The sequence below is a fragment of the Scyliorhinus canicula genome, chromosome 5, assembly GCF_902713615.1.
Source record: "Scyliorhinus canicula chromosome 5, sScyCan1.1, whole genome shotgun sequence".
Classification (NCBI taxonomy): domain Eukaryota; kingdom Metazoa; phylum Chordata; class Chondrichthyes; order Carcharhiniformes; family Scyliorhinidae; genus Scyliorhinus; species Scyliorhinus canicula.
In genome coordinates, this window is record NC_052150.1 from 128,337,836 (window position 1) to 128,355,118 (window position 17,283).

The following is a 17,283-nucleotide window of genomic DNA, read 5'->3' on the forward strand; positions in this document are numbered from 1 at the left end:
CAGACTGGGAATTACCGAGAAATCTCCCGAATCCTTCTGGAAAGCTAGACTGGCTTCTAACCAAGTGGTGGGACAGCGAACATGATTTGCAATGCTCGGCAACTTCCAGAGAAATGCCAGGAGCAACAACAACCACCCCCTACGTGGTCATCGTTGATCTAACCAAGGCCTTTGACTCAGTCAATAGGGGCAGGAGTCGGCCATCTGGCGTCTCGAGACTGCTCCTCCATTCAGTAAGATCATGGCTGATCTTTTCGTGGACTGAGCTCCATTTACCTGCTCGCTAATCATAACCCTTCAATCCTTTACTGTTGAAAACTCTATCTATCTTTGCCAAAAGCATTCAACAAGGTAGCCTCAACTGCTTCACTGGGCAAGGAAATCCACAGATTCACAACCCTTTGGGTGAAGAAGTTCCTCCTCAACTCAGTCCTAAATCTGTTCCCCCTTATTTTTCGGCTATGCCCCCTTGTTCTAGGTTCATCCGGCAGTATATCCTTTCTCGAGTAAGGAGACCAAAACCGTACACAGTACTCCAGGTGTGGCCTCACTAGCACCCTATACAGCTATAGCATTAACTTTCCTGTTTTTAAACTTCATCCCTCTAGCAATGACGGACAACATTTTATTTGCCTTCTTAATTACCAGCTGCACCTCCAAACCAACGTTTTGCGATTCATGCATAAGGATACCCAGGTCTATTTTCACAGCAGCATGCTGCACCTTTTTAAACCATTTAAATCATCAATTTTGTTGTTATTCCTACCAAAATGGATGACCTCACATTTACCAATATTGTACTCCCATCTGTCAGATCTCTGCCCACTCACTTAAGCTATCTATATCCCTATGCATACTTTCAGTGTCCTCTGCACACTTTGCTCTACCACTCATCTTAGTGTTATCTGTGAACTTTGACACATTACACTTGGTCCCCAACTCCAAATCATCGATGTAAATTGCGGTCCCAACACCGATCCCTGAGGGACACCACTAGCCACTGATCGGCAACCTGAAAAACACCCATTTATCCTCACTCTTTGCTTTCTGTTAGTTAACCAAACCTCTATCCATACTAACACGTTACCCATAACGCAGTGCACCTTTATCTTAAGCATTAGCCTTTTGTGTGGCACCTTATCAAATGCTTTCTGGAAATCCAGATACGCCATATCACCAGTTCCCCATTATTCACTGTGCTCGTAATGGCCTCAAAAGATTTCCAGTAAATTAGTTAACATAAATCATGAAGCTTCTGCAAGATTTTGGAGCCTTCACGGGCTGCAAACTCGACCTGGGCAAAAATGAGGTTTTCCCGGTGAACCTGAGATGGGGAGGGGCAGCGCTGGAGGGTCTCCTATTTAAAATAGCCCACACGGATCCACAAGTGGAATTGGAACACTAATTCCAGGAAGTTAAAAAGACTTGCAGAGATGGCATACACTCCCGCTTTCCCTGGTGGGAAGGTTCCTGTTTACATCCATACTGAGCTACCAAACGGGAAGGAACTCTGACATTTGCAAATCAAATACTTTCTCCACAAGGAGATGATGAGATACCCGTGGGCCCCATTTTGGAGGAGTTACTGGATGTGGACAGTCTGGAAAAAGGGAACTGCGGGGACATATACGGACAACTCTAGGAAAGGATACACTCCCCACTGGACGGAATAAGGAAGAAATGGGAGGAAAAAGGGACGGAAGTAGGGTGGGAGCGAAGTGCTGAACAGGGCCAACTCCACCTCCTGCCCAAAGCTGAGCCTCGTGCATCTTAAAGTGGTGCACAGAGCACGCCTGAGAAGAAACCGAATGAGCAGGTTCTTCCTGGAGGTGGAGGACAAATGCAAACGGTGCCAGAGGGGCCCGGCCAACCACACCCACATGTTCTGGGTCTGTCCCAGACTTCTCAGGTTCTGGACAGCAGTCTCCTTCGAGGCAATGTCCAAGTTTGTGGGGGTGAAGGTGGAACCGTGCCTGAGTGTGGCAGTCTTCGGAGTATCGGACCAGCCAGAACTTCATACGGGGAATAGGGCTGACGCGGTTGCCTTTGCTTCCCTGATCACCCGCCGGAAAATCCTTCTCGACTGGTGATCAGCAGCACCACCCACAGCTTCAGACTGGCTGGCAGATTTGTTGGAATTTCTCCACCTGGCGAAGAGCAAGTACACCCATCCGAGGGTCGGAAAATAGCTTCCACAAAGCATGGGGACCATTCAACCTGCTCCATGACCTCTGAAAAGCCAAAAACTGATAGAATGGGACGGGGGGAATGCACAGGAACCACCTGGGCCACAGAATGCAGACAGGAACGGTGGGGGGGGAAAGAAATGGGGGAGAGACTCGAGGAAACTCCAAACAGGGGCGCAGGGAGAGACCGACATGGGGACGAGAGGGCCCCATGCCAAACAATCTACAGTGAAAGAAAGGGCCGAGGATAGGATCCGGAGATAGCACCAAAAAGGTGGTGGGGGGGGGGGGGGGTGTCGAAAAGGAACAACATGTAAATTGTCACCAGTTCATCCATTTCTTGTACTGTGTAAAAATGTGAACTTTAATAAAAATATTTAAAACAAAATTAGTTAAACATGACTGAGGTACGGTCAATCGACCGCAAATAACTGTCCCATTGGGCAGACGCAGCATTGATTCGTCCCCATGTCGGTCTCTCCCTGGGTCCCTGTTTGGAGTCACCTCGAGCCCCCCCCACCGTCTGCATTCTGTGTCCCAGGTGGTTCCTGTGCATTCCCCCCATCCCATTCTATCAGTTTTTGCCTTTCATGAATCCATGCTGCGTCTGCCCAATGGGACAGTTACTTGCGGTTGCTTGACCGTACCTCAGTGTTTAATCTGCTTTTGTAGCTAGTTTTTCAACACAAGCATGTTCTAATATTCAAGTAGCAGCAATTCAAATCCTGGGTCAGATATAATTGAGCATGTCAGTTAAAATCAGGCCTTGAGTTACAATGACCAGGATTTGCAAACGTCCCAGGCAGGGAACGTTTGAAAGTGCAGAATTGGATTTTTCTGATTTTTTTTTCCCCCCCCCGCAATGTGTTCTTTCAGTGAGGTGAGGGAAATGGGTAGAACCATGGCCTAAGGTCCGCTTGGGTAATGTATCGTCTTTTGAAATGAATTATTTGCTTGGTAATGGGTAACACTGAGGAAACCCATAATATTCTTCTGTTAAATAAATGGCCCAGTTTTTCTCTCTCTCATATCTAAAGGTGGCAACTCACACTGGTTGTCACTTTAAAGACTATCGAGATCTTGTGATACTTTGTTCATTTTTGTCTAAAACTGAATAGTGGTTTTAATAGCATTTGTTATCTTACTAACATCATTGCAATTTTTACTTAGATCCACAAGATGGCACTATGGTCCTTCTTCCGACTGGAACACAGCATTCTTTAGTGCAGCTGGTCTATTTCTTACCACTTATTTCATCAGAGTTGTTGTCTTGCCTAAGTCGTTGCTGTACTATGGGAAGATTGTCCTCCAAACTAGCCATCAGTCTTATCCGAATACTACATACAAGGTAAGATTGTGAATGATTACGTTCTTAAGATTATTCCTTTCTTCAGCTCATGTAAATGTCAAGGTCTTGAAAGCAAATAATGCTCTTATAATACTAATTAAATGTTAATACTAATTCATTAATTCATTGTTGCAATGTCACTGAATATCCTGAAATATTTATCTTTTAAGATTCTAAAAGTAGTCCTTATTAATAAGTAAGTGGAGGTTCTGGAAGATACTTACCTAGAACAACATAGTGACCGTAACATTATTAGATATAATAAAATTGAGATGGAGAAGGAACAGTGAAAAAAAACAAGGTAACTAACTGAAAAAAATGATTCTAAACTAGTGTAGATAGCGCTGGGTAAGGTAGAACTCAGCAGTTGGAAGCTTTCAAACAGGAGGTGCATATGGGTCAAACTAGACATATTCACACAAAAAGTAAAGGTGCAGCAAAAAAAAAAACAACTGGAATAGAGAAATTAATTTGTGACTTGGCAAAAGGACTATCTGATAATACAAAGTGAAGCCAAAAGAGCAGAACAAAAAATGTTTTGCAGAAAGGTATAAAAAATGACTAGAAAATAATATATAGGTGAGTAAATAAGACTTTGGGAACATGTAACAAGTAAAATAATAGTATAGCTGATTAGAGATGAAAAAGCAAGTCTTATGAAGCAAGTCAGTATTCATAAGAATAGTGAATGAGTACTTCAATTTGGTTTTACAAATTATTTTTGAGGGCAATAAAAATATTGAAATTTGGTGGAACTCTGGAAAGTATTCTCGGCTGTTCAGAGAAGTAATAAATTAAGTAGCACTGGTTTGACCACAACCATCCTTTGATTTAACGGGTTGACAGTGTTGCACAGTTGTTCACGAAGGACAAACCATATAACCAAAGACCTCTCAACCTAACGTGAGCAAAGGGTAAACTTTTAAAGTCTTCGTAAAGCATTAAATTAATAATCACTTAGAAAGGCATAGGCTAATTAAGAATGGTCAGCACCAATTTGTATGCAATATATCTGTCAAATTTAATTGAGTCCTTTGAGGAAATGGCAGAGTATTTGATCAATTGAATGCCGTGCAGGTTATGGATTTTCAACAAGTGTTTGAGATGCCCTGGAACAGATTTGTGAAAATTGAAACAGTTGGCATTAAAGCGAATATGAAAGCATGGATAGGAAATTGGCTTAAGGACAAAGCAAAGTAATAGTTAATGGATACTTTATAGACTGAAGGTAAATATACGATGATGTCCATGAGGGGTAATGATAAAAACAATAAATGCTGGAAATACTCAGCAGGTCATTCAGCATCTGTGGACAAAAACAGAGTTAATATTTCAGATTGATGATGACCCTTGATAAGAACTTTCAACCTGAAGTATTAATTCTGTTTTTTTAAAGGTTGGAGGCATTGTTGATAAAGCTGAAAGAAGGGACCCTAATCATTTTTGCGTATAACCAACAAAGAGATAGTGTTAAACCTATATAAATCATAAATTAGACCATTGCTAAATTGTGTTCAATTTTGGACAACATACTCTATAAGAACATCAAGATCTTGGAAACGTTGCAGACATTGATATCAGGGATAAAGGATTCCGTTATGATGAGAAACAATGGCTTCCTTCATTTAGGGCTCTTCACTGGGGCTGGTTTAGCACAGTGGGCTAAATAGCTGGTTTGTAATGCAGAACAAGACCAGCAGCGCGGGTTCAATTACCGTACCGGCCTTCCCTAACAGGAATATGGCGACTAGGGGCTTTTCACAGTAAATTCATTGAAGCCTACTTGTGACAATAAGTGATTATTATTGTTATTGTTATTATTATTATTATTATTTAGATGAATAATAAAAAATCAGATATAATTGTGATTTGGACATTCAGAATTCTCCCTCGGTGTACCCGCCGGAATGTGGCGACTAGGGGCTTTTCACAGTAACTTAATTGCAGTGTTAATGTACACCCACTTGTGACAATAAAGATTATATTAAAAAAATAATAGGAAGGCTTTTGATCAAGTGAACTGAAAGAACAATTTGAGTTGAGAAGGTAACTTGAGGGTAGGTATTTAGAATAATTGTTAAATTTAGAGGGCAGAATTTAAAGGCCTTTAAAAGTCAAGTGGTAAATATTTGAATACAGATTATTTAAATTGCTCAGAGAAAAAACCCATTTCAAACTAAATGGATCGCACTTTTGCTGAACTTGCACAGATATGATGGACCAAATGCCTCCCCTGTGATGTCAAACACTAAAATTCTATTTTAATATACAAATGTATGAATTAGAAGCAAGAATAAGCCCCTTGAGCCTGATCTGTCATCCAATAAGATCATGGCTGATCAAATTTTAACTTCAACTTCACATTCCTCCCTACCCCTTGCCTCCCCCCTTTGCTTATCAAGAATCTATCTACTTCCACCTTAAAATTATTCAAAAACTCAAAAGCCACCTTTTGGGGGAGCAAATTCCAAGGTGTCTCAGCCCTCAAGAGCTTTTTTTCCCTTCGTCTCTGTCTTAACTACACAACCCCTTATTTTTAAACAGTGGTCCTTGGTTCTAGATTCTCTCGCAAGAGGAAACATCCTCCCCATATGCACCCTGTCAAGACCCCTCATGATCTTAAAGGTTTCAATCTAGTCGCCTGTTACTCTTCTAAACTAGGATACAAGCCTAGCCAGTTCAGCCTAAGGCAACCTGCCCATTCCAGGCATTAATCTACTAAATCGTAGAATCATAGACTCTGAACTGCTTCTAGTGCTTTTACATCTTTCCTTAATAAGACCAGTACTGTACTGCTGATGGGGTCTCATCAATGCTCTGTATAACTAAAGCAGAATGTACCTCCTCTTGTGGTCAATTCCCTTGCATTCTATTAGCTTTGCTAACTACTTGCTGCACCTGCAAATAGTTAGCATTCATGTACGAAATCACCCGATCGCTCTGCACCTCCGAGCTCTGCAGTCTCTTGCCACTGAGATAATCTGCTTTATTCTCACTCGCCTAACCTATCAATATCCATTTGTGATTTATTTTTTCCTCTTCACAACTTACTTCTCTGCCTATCTTTGTGTCTTCTCAAATTTAGCAACCGTACTGTCAGTCCCTTCACCCAAATTGTTTATATAAATTGTAAAACGTTGAGGCCCAAGCACACATCTCTGTGGCACAACACTTGTCATACCCAGCCCAACCGAAAATGACCTGTTACTCTCTTAATTTCTGTTAGCTAACCAATCTTCTATCCATGCCAAAATGTTACCCCCTACACCGTGAGCTTTTATTTTCAGCAATAATCGGCGGCACGGTAGCACAGTGGTTAGCACTGTTGCTTCACAGCCATGGTCCCAGGTTCGATTCCCGCTTGGGTCACTGTCTGTGCGGAAGTCTGCACGTTCTCCCCGTGTGTGCGTGGGTTTCCTTCCATAAGTCTCGGAACACTGATATGTACTGTTAGGTAATTTGGACTTTCTGAATTGTCCCTCTGTGTACCCAAGCATGTGCTGGAATGTGGCGACTAGGGGCTTTTCACAGTAACTTCATTGCAATGTTAATGTAAGCCTACTTGTGATAATAAAGATTATTAGAAAATAATTATCTTTGAGGCACCTTATCATGTGCCTTCTGAAAATCTAAATACTGTACATCCACTGGTTTCCCTTTATCCACCGCCCCTGATATTTCAAGGAACTTCAATAAATTGTTTACACATGTCTTCCCTTTCAGAAAACCCCGCTGACTGCCTGATTACCTTGAAATTATCTCAGCACCCTGTTTTAAGTCTTTAATTTTCCCAATGACAGACGTTGAGCTAAATGGCCTGTAGTTTCCTGCTTTCTGCCTTTTTGAATAAAGGAGTTACTTTTGCTATTTTCCAATCTGATGGAAACATCCAGAATCTAGTGAAGTTTGGAAAATTAAAACCAACATGTCAACTATTTCACTAGCCACCTTGTTTAAGACCCTAGGATTAAAACTCTCAGGACGCGGGGACTTGTCCATCCGCCATTCTAACTGTTTTCTCAGTATCCTGGTGGTTATGCTTTTCTTGTGTTCCTCAATCCCAATTCCTGATTTACAGCAATTTCTGGGATGTCACTTGTATCCTCTGTAATGAAGATCAATGCAAAATGCCTGTTCAATTCATCTGCCATCTCCTTATCTCCCATTATTAAATCCCCGGACTCACTTTCTATGGCACTAACACACACTTTGTTAACTTTTCTTTTTTATTTATCTCTGGAAACTGTCTTCATGTTTCCAGCTAGCCTTCTCTCATACTCAGCCACCATTCCTCAATGAAGGTAAATGTATCCCTTAACCTAATTTGCCAGTTCACTTTGCTATCTCTGCTTTTGTGCCATTATTATTTTATTTTTTATTTTAAAATTTTTTTTTAGAGTATCCAATTATTTATTTCCCAATTAAGGGGTAATTTAGTGTGGCAATCCACCTACACTGCACGTCTTTTGTGTTGTGGGGATGATGCCACAGTTTTAAGGTTATTATAGACCAAGGGTGCCCAAACTTTAGTGACTTGAGACCTACATTTTAGTCATCCTAACACGATTTACCAGTGTCGTTATCCCACCCTCCTCCACAGGGACATTCAAACATGTTTTGCAATATAGGTTTTATGCTGCCTGTCTCTAGATAAAAAGAAGAAAAATGTACAAAGAACACTCTTGCATACTGTTATGCATAAATTTCCTCCCCTACAGGGCATTAGTAAAGTCAATGAGTTTTACAACAATCTGGTACTTTTGTGGTCAATGGTTCCAGAATTTTTACCTAGTTTAATTTACCTAATCGAAATTCTCCAGCTGCATGATGGGATTTAAACTCCTGTTCTCCAGATCATTGATCCAGGCCTCAGGATTATAAATCCTGTAACATTGCATATGCTACTGTACCTGATGTAGCAATGGTTTAATGCTGTGCAGTATTCAGTTGGCACTCATTCTGCCTTTTATTTTTAACATTAATAAAAATTAAACATCAATGAGTGAGGACTGTTTTGTAGATCTTTACCCTCGAGGAATTAGGTTGAAACCCTCAGGAAATAATCTTACAATAATGAAGTAGGCTATTTGTATTGCACAAGACTTCTGCAGTCAACAAGGGTATATGGGAGTTGCATTTCATTAGCCTGGGCAAAAGAAAGCCTCTTATCTTATCTAGTTTCTATTGTATCATATAAAGTTTCTATTTCTATTGTACCATCGTGTAAAGTTTACTCTTGCCTTTTCTATGGAGAAAATGCTCTCGGTGCCGACTCTGTGCAGTGTGCAGAAAGTGCGCATTGCGTGTGTGTCGACTCTGCAGTACTCCAAAAACGCACTCTCAATTGGGAATGTGTTCCCGATTAACTAGTCAAGCATGCTTGACATTTTGGGCACCTCTGTTGTACACAGTCTGTGACGGTGATTTCTTTTTTTTATTCACGGATTGTTCCTAGTGTGGGACAATGCTGTGTCCGCACAGGGCTTCTGAATGGTATGAACAGGACCAGTTCTATTAGAGACTCTCAAACCTGCTACAGCTTAGTGTATATTTAAATGTCTTCAAAGATGTCTGTATTCTATATGGTGTATATAGAGGAACCTGTAAATGTGAGTTGGGCTTGTTTTGAATCCTGGAAATTCTGCACAAAGTGAGACAATAAAGCCTAAAGCAAAATGCTATCTCTTTACTTGGAACTGCCCACTCCAATCTCATTTCTCTGTTCTTTCCTTCTGCCCTATTTCTTTCCTTTTTCAAATTCTTATTCAGTCCTTTATTAATTTATGTAGCTTCCGTCTGAATGACCATTTATGATGAGTGATTTGGAGATGAGGTACTTTATAGAACATAGAACAGTACAGCACAGAACAGGCCCTTCGGCCCTCGATGTTGTGCCGAGCCATGATCACCCTGCTCAAACCCACGTATCCACCCTATACCCGTAACCCAACAACCCCCCCCCCCCCTAACCTTACTTTATGTGAAGAAGGTTGTTTCAATTTCTCCCTTTGTTTTTCCTAGTAGTAATTCATTTGTTACTTGGCCCTTGTTACCAATTCATTAACCAATTCATGGGTTATTTATCTCCATTAACATTTTTTGTAATATTACAAACCTTAAGTGAATCCCTTATTATAATAATAATAAGAAGAATCTTTATTGTCACAAGTAGGCTTACATTAACACTGCAATGAAGTTACTGTGAAAAGCCCCTCCACATTCTGGTGCCTGTTTGAGTACGCAGAGGGAAAATTCAGAATATCCAATTCACCTAACAGCATATCTTTTGGGACTTCTGGGAGGAAACCGTAGCACACAGAGGAAACCCGCGCAAACACGGGGAGAATGTGCAGACTCCACACAGTGAACCAAGCCAGGAATCGAATCTAGGACCCTGGTGCTGTGGCTCAAAATTAGTACATTGTTATGCCATGGGCCCTCGCCCACTATGACCCAAGTTGAAAAGATCGAAGGTTTTTCTCACAATCCTTGTAGCTGGAGGAGAATAGATACTTAAATGACATTAGTTTGGGTGAGATTGTAAACCTGGTTGAAAAGGTGAAAGGACAATGTACATCACTACTCCCTTCATGCTTGTACAGAAATACTTTGAGATGCATGACTGTGACCCAATTTTCTTAATGTGTCTGCTTGGAGGGGAGTTTTGGTACAATGTTTTCTGTTTATTGCTGAAAAAAGAGACAACATGTTGCTGAAGCTATTTTGTCTTCCACTCCGGGGGTGGGGTGGGGAGAGAGAGACACTAGAATGCCAACTTTCAAAGGATCACAATTTATAGTACAGGAGAAAAGGGTGCTGGTTGATTGACAAGTTGATTCTGATTGTTTAAGGCCTTGCAATAGAGAAAGCAACGGGGTACTGTAGACTCGCCAGGCTCCTGGGTAATTCAAAAAGCTACAAGGATTGAGCATATTATTTTTACTTGGAGCAAAAGGGTGCCTATGCATGGAATTATGTTGCTTTTTGCAAATGCAAATGAGCCACGTTACAAGTGTGGCTGATTATCTTAATTGGTTGTTAGTGTAGCTATTAGTGCACTCTGGATTCTTCAGCATGTGCTGCCCAATCGTGAAATCACATCTGACAAACTTTAGATATCTTGCAAAGTGGACTAGTTTGATATGGTTTATACTCTGCCTATTACCAGCAACCAAAGGAACATGATATTTGATTCAGTCAGCAAATCACTGGAACACGCGGCATCTCACCGGCACTGAAATTCATGGATTTTGTTAAATTTTGTATCTTTGGGTGGGGGTGACGTTTCCAATCTCATCTATCATGGTGCAACGCCCTGAAACATTTGACATAAATATTCTATAAGCCTTGAAAAAAGCAAGCAGAATTATTATTTAACTTTGGCCTGCTCCCCTTCACTCAGTGTATAGAGCTAATTTTGAATTTGTCTTCTCATTCCATTGAAAATGGAAAGATTTCAGTCCATTGAATAAATAATTGCACATTTTAAATAACGTTTGCTGTGAAATAATATTTAGAATGGGGGTTAACAAAGGCATATGATTTGTTTCTCCATAAAGTATTTTACAGTTTCAGTGTGCTGTAGATGTTATACCACTTGAGAGTTAAGGGCCTCTGGGTTCTCCTGTTTCCTCCCACAGTCCAAAGATGTGCAGGTTATGTGAATTGGCTATGCTTAATTGCAACTTAGTGTCCATGAATGTATAGGTTAGATGGGGTTCCGGGGAATAAGGTTGGGGAGTGGGCCAAAGTAGGGTGCTCTTTCAGAGGGTCCCTGCACACTCGATGGGCTGAGTGGGCTCCTTCTGTAGAAATTCTATGGTTCTAGGCGCTCCCTTTGTTCTGTTCCTAGTCTCAATTTAAAAACCCTTGTTGAAAGTGTGACTGAGGTTTTAAAACAGTGAATTAAGTTCATAATTGCTGCATACCCTCACGTTTTTTTTAAATATAATTTTTATTGGAATTTTTTACAGAAAATATAAAACATAACGACAAACAATGAAATGCAACAAAATAACCCATAATAACTGTGACACCCCCAGACCGTATCGGCGCATGTATCACATCCCCCCCACATGTATCACATCCCCCCCACCCTCACGTTTTTAAAGAAGCTTAGTGAAATTTTAGCTTCCACTCTAACCACATGTGTTTCCCCCAATCATTTACTTTGACTAGTAAAAATTAGAGGCAAGGATTCAGTGATTTTTTGTTGTTGTTGTTGTTGGTTTGCTGTCTGGGAAAATGCTTTAATGTGCTTGGTACTTACTTTGCTTGACGACATTACTCTTCCTGGAGGCCATAGATTTAGGCTAAGGGGTGGCAGATTTGAACCAGAAATGAGGACTTACTTCAAAGGGTTGTGAATCTGAAGAATTCTTGACCCCAGAGCACAGTGGACGCCGAAACATTAAACAAATTTAATTAATTTTTAATTAGTAGCGGGATGAAAGGTTATGGAGAGTGGTCAGGAAGATGGAGATGAGGCTGAGATGAGATCAGCCATGATCCCATTGAATGGCGGAAGAGGCTCAAGGGGCTGAATTGCTACTCCTAGTTCTTATGTTCTTCGATTCTTTTAATTGCACCAAATTTAAATTGATGTCAGGTAAGGGTAAGCCCATGCCACTGAGATTGCTCGAGCTTTTGTGGGCAGGTTTCTTCTCGGTCATTGAGTACAGTTGCTTTACTGTTGTTCTCAAAATGAGGCCTAGTAATTATGTTTCTTCCTAGTGTAAAAATGAAACGACTCTTTGATCTCTAAGACGATGACAAGTGGTCTTCATAGTAAAATTTTATGATGCAAGTCGAAACTGTAATCACTGATGCGTTTTGTGACCTATTAACTTTTTACAAATATCAACAAAGTGATCTCTAAATAAATTTTAGTTTATAACCATTAGTGAGCTTGAATGAAGTCCCGGAAGACGTGCTTGTTCGGTGAATTGGACGTTATGAATTCTCCCTCCGTGTATCCGAACAGATGCCGGAATGTGGCGACTAGGGGCTTTTCACAGTAACTTCATTGCAGTGTTAATGTAAGCCTACTTGTGACAATAATAAAGATTATTATTATTAAACTTGTTGGTTTCACATACTCTTTCTCCAAGAACTTTGTTTTCACAGTATAATTTGCCAACATTTAATTGGAAGTCGGGGTTGATTAATTTTTCCATGAAAGTTGATTAGGTTACAGCTTCTAAAAATACTTGGTGTTGAAGTGGGGATCCCTTAAAATGACAGATGGGCATAGTTTGGACACATTAACGTCAGTATAAGATAGAACAACAGATTTCGGGTTGGAAGCTCTGTGATGCTTTGTCTTGCACTACACACACACAGACTTTGTGTGATGATAGTGACGCAGGTAGAGCTTTCATTTGTGGTAAAGGGCATTGATTATCTGGACAACTAACATAGTTTCTCAGTTCCTTTATAGTAACTGGCTTCTTGCCAAGCAGGTGGAATAGCTGAGGTTTTTTTGCACTTGTGGTTAATGCAACAACTCAATGCTGCCAGTGAATAGGTTTCATTTTGTAGATAATATCAACCTGTGTGGAAGAAAATAATATTTTGTTTGTTTCCTATCACAGTAATGTAGGTAATTGTCTGTAGGTATTTTAATAAAATCATTTATATACTTAATTAAATAGTAATGGGTAAGATCCTGGCATGGATAGAGGATTGTCTGACTGGTAGAGGACAGAGGGGGAATAAAGGGGTCTTTTTCAGGATGGCAGCTGGTGACTCGTGGTGTGCCTCCGGGATCTGTGCTGGGACCACAATATTTCTCAAATAAATTAATGATCTGAAAGAAGGAACTGAAGGCACTGTTACTAAGTTTGGAGATGATGCAAAGATCTGTCGAGGGACAGGTAGTATTGAGGAAGCAGGAGGGCTGCAGAAGGACTTGGACACGCTAGAAGAGTGCGCAAAGAAATGGCAGATGGAATACAATGTGGAAACGTGTGAGGCTATGACTTTGGAAGGAGGAATGGAGGCAAAGATTTTTTTTTAAATGGGGAAATCTTAGGAAATCAGAAGCACAAAGGGACTTGGGAGTCCTTGTTCAAGATTCTCTTAACGTTAACATGCACATTCAGTCGGCAGTTTGGACAGGTAAATGTTAGCATTCCTGTTGTGAAGACTAGAATACAACAGCAGGGCTCTTTCTGAGGCTCTAAAAGGCTCTGGTGAACTGAAATGAAATGAAAATCGCTTATTGTCACAAGTAGGCTTCAAATGAAGTTACTGTGAAAAGCCCCTAGTCGCCACATTCCGGCACCTGTTTGGGGAGACTGGTACGGGAATTGAACCGTGCCGATGGCCTGCCTGGGTCTGCTTTAAAAGCCAGCTATTTAGCCCAGTGTGCCAAACCAGCCCCTATTTAAAGACCCCGTTCTGGTCAGACCCCATTTGGAGTATTGTGAGCGGTTTTGGGCCCCGTATCTAAGGAAGGATGTGCTGGCCTTGGACAGGGTCCAGAGGAGGGACACAAGAATGACCCCTGGAATGAAGTGCTTGTCGTATGAGGAACGCTTGAGGACTCTGGGTCTGTACTCATTGGGAGTTTAGAAGGATGAGGGGAATTCTATTGAAACTTAGAGGATACTGCAAGGCGTAGATAGAGTGGACGTGGAAAGGATGTTTCCACTTGTAGGAAAAACTAGAACCAGAGGCCATAGCCTCAGACTGAAGGGACGATCCTTTAAAACTGAGATGAGGCGGAATTTCTTCAGCCAGAGGGTGGTGAATCTGTGGAACTCTTTGCAGCAGAAGGCTGTGGAGGCCAAATCACTGAGTGTCTTTAAGACAGAGATAGATAGGTTCTTGATTAATAAGGGGATCAGGGGTTCTGGAGATGAGAAAAATATCAACCATGATTGAATGGCGGAGCAGACTCTATGGGCCGAGTGGCCTAATTGTGCTCCTATGTCTTCTGGTCTTATAATTCTTGGTGTCATTAGGTAAGTTGGAGATATCTTTTCTTTGGTGTACCAGTTAAACAATTTTACCAATATGAACTGTTGTGGCATAACTTGTCATTATGAGTTATAGATCTGAGATATTGCTCCTCTTCTATCTTCTACAACTATTTCCAAGCGAGCTAGAATACCTTCTCATTTCCCCTTCCTAGTTATAATTGTCAACCTGGTTCTAGAGATTTTTGCCATAGGATTAGCAGCAGGATGGGGTCTAGTGTGTAGACGCAAGTACCTTGAGCTGCAAAGGAGACAGTTTTAAAAAAAATAAATAAAAAATGATGGGTTAATGTTTACTGTTCATTGCCCCATTGAGACTCTGGGCATGCTTATTTTGGGTGTCGTTTAATCAGAAACTGAAGAATAAATAAAGATCTGGTGAAGAAAATAGAAGAACTTGATGCTTACGTGGCTGCTTACAATTACATATAGAGACCGTGTTATGGGCCATGGTTTAGAAAACTCCAAAGTATATCATGGAGTTCACCTGACCTACAACTGTTTATAGATTTTGGTTACGATGAGCACAAGGGCCTGCCTTTCGGGTGTTATTCAACAGAAGCCTTAAGCACTTTTAATCAAAAACAAGCTTTGTTCTACGAATTTAGTTAACATTTTAATAAACACTCACTACAAACATAAATACCTCCATAGCTACGTGTATCACCCTTAATAAATTCACCCCATTTAACTGTTCCAATTTAATAACAAGATCCCATAAACCAGTACCGCCTTTTCAATGGTATGGCCCAGCACACAGCACTCAAGACCTGGTATGAATGCTCGTTTCCTTTCCACAACAGCAAGTTTGAATTCCTTCCAGAAAGCAGTTATTTCTTTTAAGTTATCAAGTAATCTGGAAACAGCTTTTAAACTGAAGATAGAGAGACAAGCTAAGATACTTCTCTTTCTGAGTACAGCAGCCAAATGTGAAAACAAAAGCAAAAACTCAAGAGCCGCAAACAAGCCCCAAACTAAATAGAATAGAATAGAATAGAATAGAACAGTACAGCACAGAACAGGCCCTTCGGCCCTCAATGTTGTGCCGAGCCATGATCACCCTACTCAAACCCACGTATCCACCCTATACCCATAACCCAACAACCCCCCCCCCCCTTAACCTTACTTTTATTAGGACACTACGGGCAATTTAGCATGGCCAATCCACCTAACCCGCACATCTTTGGACTGTGGGAGGAAACCGGAGCACCCGGAGGAAACCCACGCACACAGGGGGAAGACGTGCAGACTCCACACAGACAGTGACCCAGCCGGGAATCGAACCTGGGACCCTGGAGCTGTGAAGCATTTATGCTAACCACCATGCTACCCTGCTACCCAAAGAAAGATTGGAAGAAGAGGAAAATGCATCCGTGGCTAAGCAAGGAGGTTAAAGATAACATAAAGGCAAAAGCTTGCAAAGGTCAGTGCCAGGCTGGAAGATTGGGAAACTTTTAAAGACCAACAAAGGGTTACTGAAAAAAAATATAAAGATAAAAGGTAAATTATGAACTAGCATAAAATAGAAAAAAGGGATAGTAAAAGATTTGGTTCTCGAATTATATAAAGAACAGAGTTGCTGAAGTTAACGTTGGTCCCTTCAAACTCCCCGGGGAGTTAATGAGGAACCCAGAAATGGCAGAGACACTAAACCAATGTTTTGCCTTGGTTTTCACAGTGGAGGACACTGGAACCATCCTAATAGTAGTAGGTAATGCAAAGTTTGTTGAAAAGGAGGAACTTCTCTCCATCACTAGGGAAAAAGTACAAAGCAAACTATTGGAATTGAAAGCGGCCAAGTCCCCAGCACCTGATGGTCTACATCCTAGGGTCTTAAAGGAAGTGGCAGCAGAGATAGTTGCGGCATTGGTTATAATGTCCCAACATTCCCTGGATTCTGGAAAGGTTTCAGTGGATTGGAATAAGGCTAATGTAACGCCCTGTTCAAATAGGGAGATAGGCATGAAGTAGGAAACTATAGACCAGTTAGTGTAACGTCTGTCATTGGAAAATTCTTGGAATCTATTATTAAGGAAGTAGTAACGGAATATGTAATCCATCATAGTCAGCATGGTTTTATTAAGGGTAAATTGTGTTTAACTAATTTGCTAGAGTTCTTTGACGATGTAACAAACAAAGTGGATAATGGGGGTCATGTGGGTCTGGACTTGCAGAAGGCATTTGATAAGGTGCCGCACAAAAGGATAGTCCACAAAGTAAGATCCCATGGGGTTGGGGGTAATATATTAGCTGGAGTAGAGGATTAGTTAACTAATTGAACAAAGAGTGGGGATAAATGGACCTTTTTCTGGTTGGCAACTAGAACTAGTGTGCCACAGGGTTCAGTCCTCGGGTCCCAAATATTTACAACCTATATTGATGATTCAGATGCAGGTATAGAATGCCAGATTTAGAGATGACACCAAAATAGCTTAGATGGTTAAGTTGCGATGAGGAAATAAGAAATTTGCAAATGGATATGGGTAGGTTCAGTGAGTGGGCCAAAATCTGGCAGATGGAATTTAACGTGAATAAGTGTGAGGTCATCCATTTTGGTTGGAGGAATAAAAAGGTAACTTATTATCCAAATGGAGAGAAACCTCAAAATGTTTTTGTGCAGAGGAATCTGGGTGTCCTCTTGCATGAATCACGGAAAGTTAGTGTGCAGGTACAGTACCTGCAGCAGGTTGTAAGGAAGGCAAATGCAAATTTGGCATTCAATGCCAATGGAATAGAGTGTATAAGTAGAGGAGGGCTGTTGCAACCG

At 41.0% G+C, this 17,283-nt stretch overlaps 1 protein-coding gene across 5 annotated transcripts in view; it reads left to right on the top strand.

The window, feature by feature from the left end:
* Positions 1 to 17,283, top strand: part of tex10 (testis expressed 10) — a 152,327-nt gene that overhangs the window by 44,127 nt on the left and 90,917 nt on the right. For all 5 annotated transcript variants that reach the window (XM_038797647.1, XM_038797644.1, XM_038797646.1 and 2 more), the window contains exon 9: positions 3,357 to 3,534. In XM_038797647.1, coding sequence (XP_038653575.1) covers positions 3,357 to 3,534 — 178 coding nt within the window. The remainder of the gene's footprint in view (positions 1 to 3,356; positions 3,535 to 17,283) is intronic.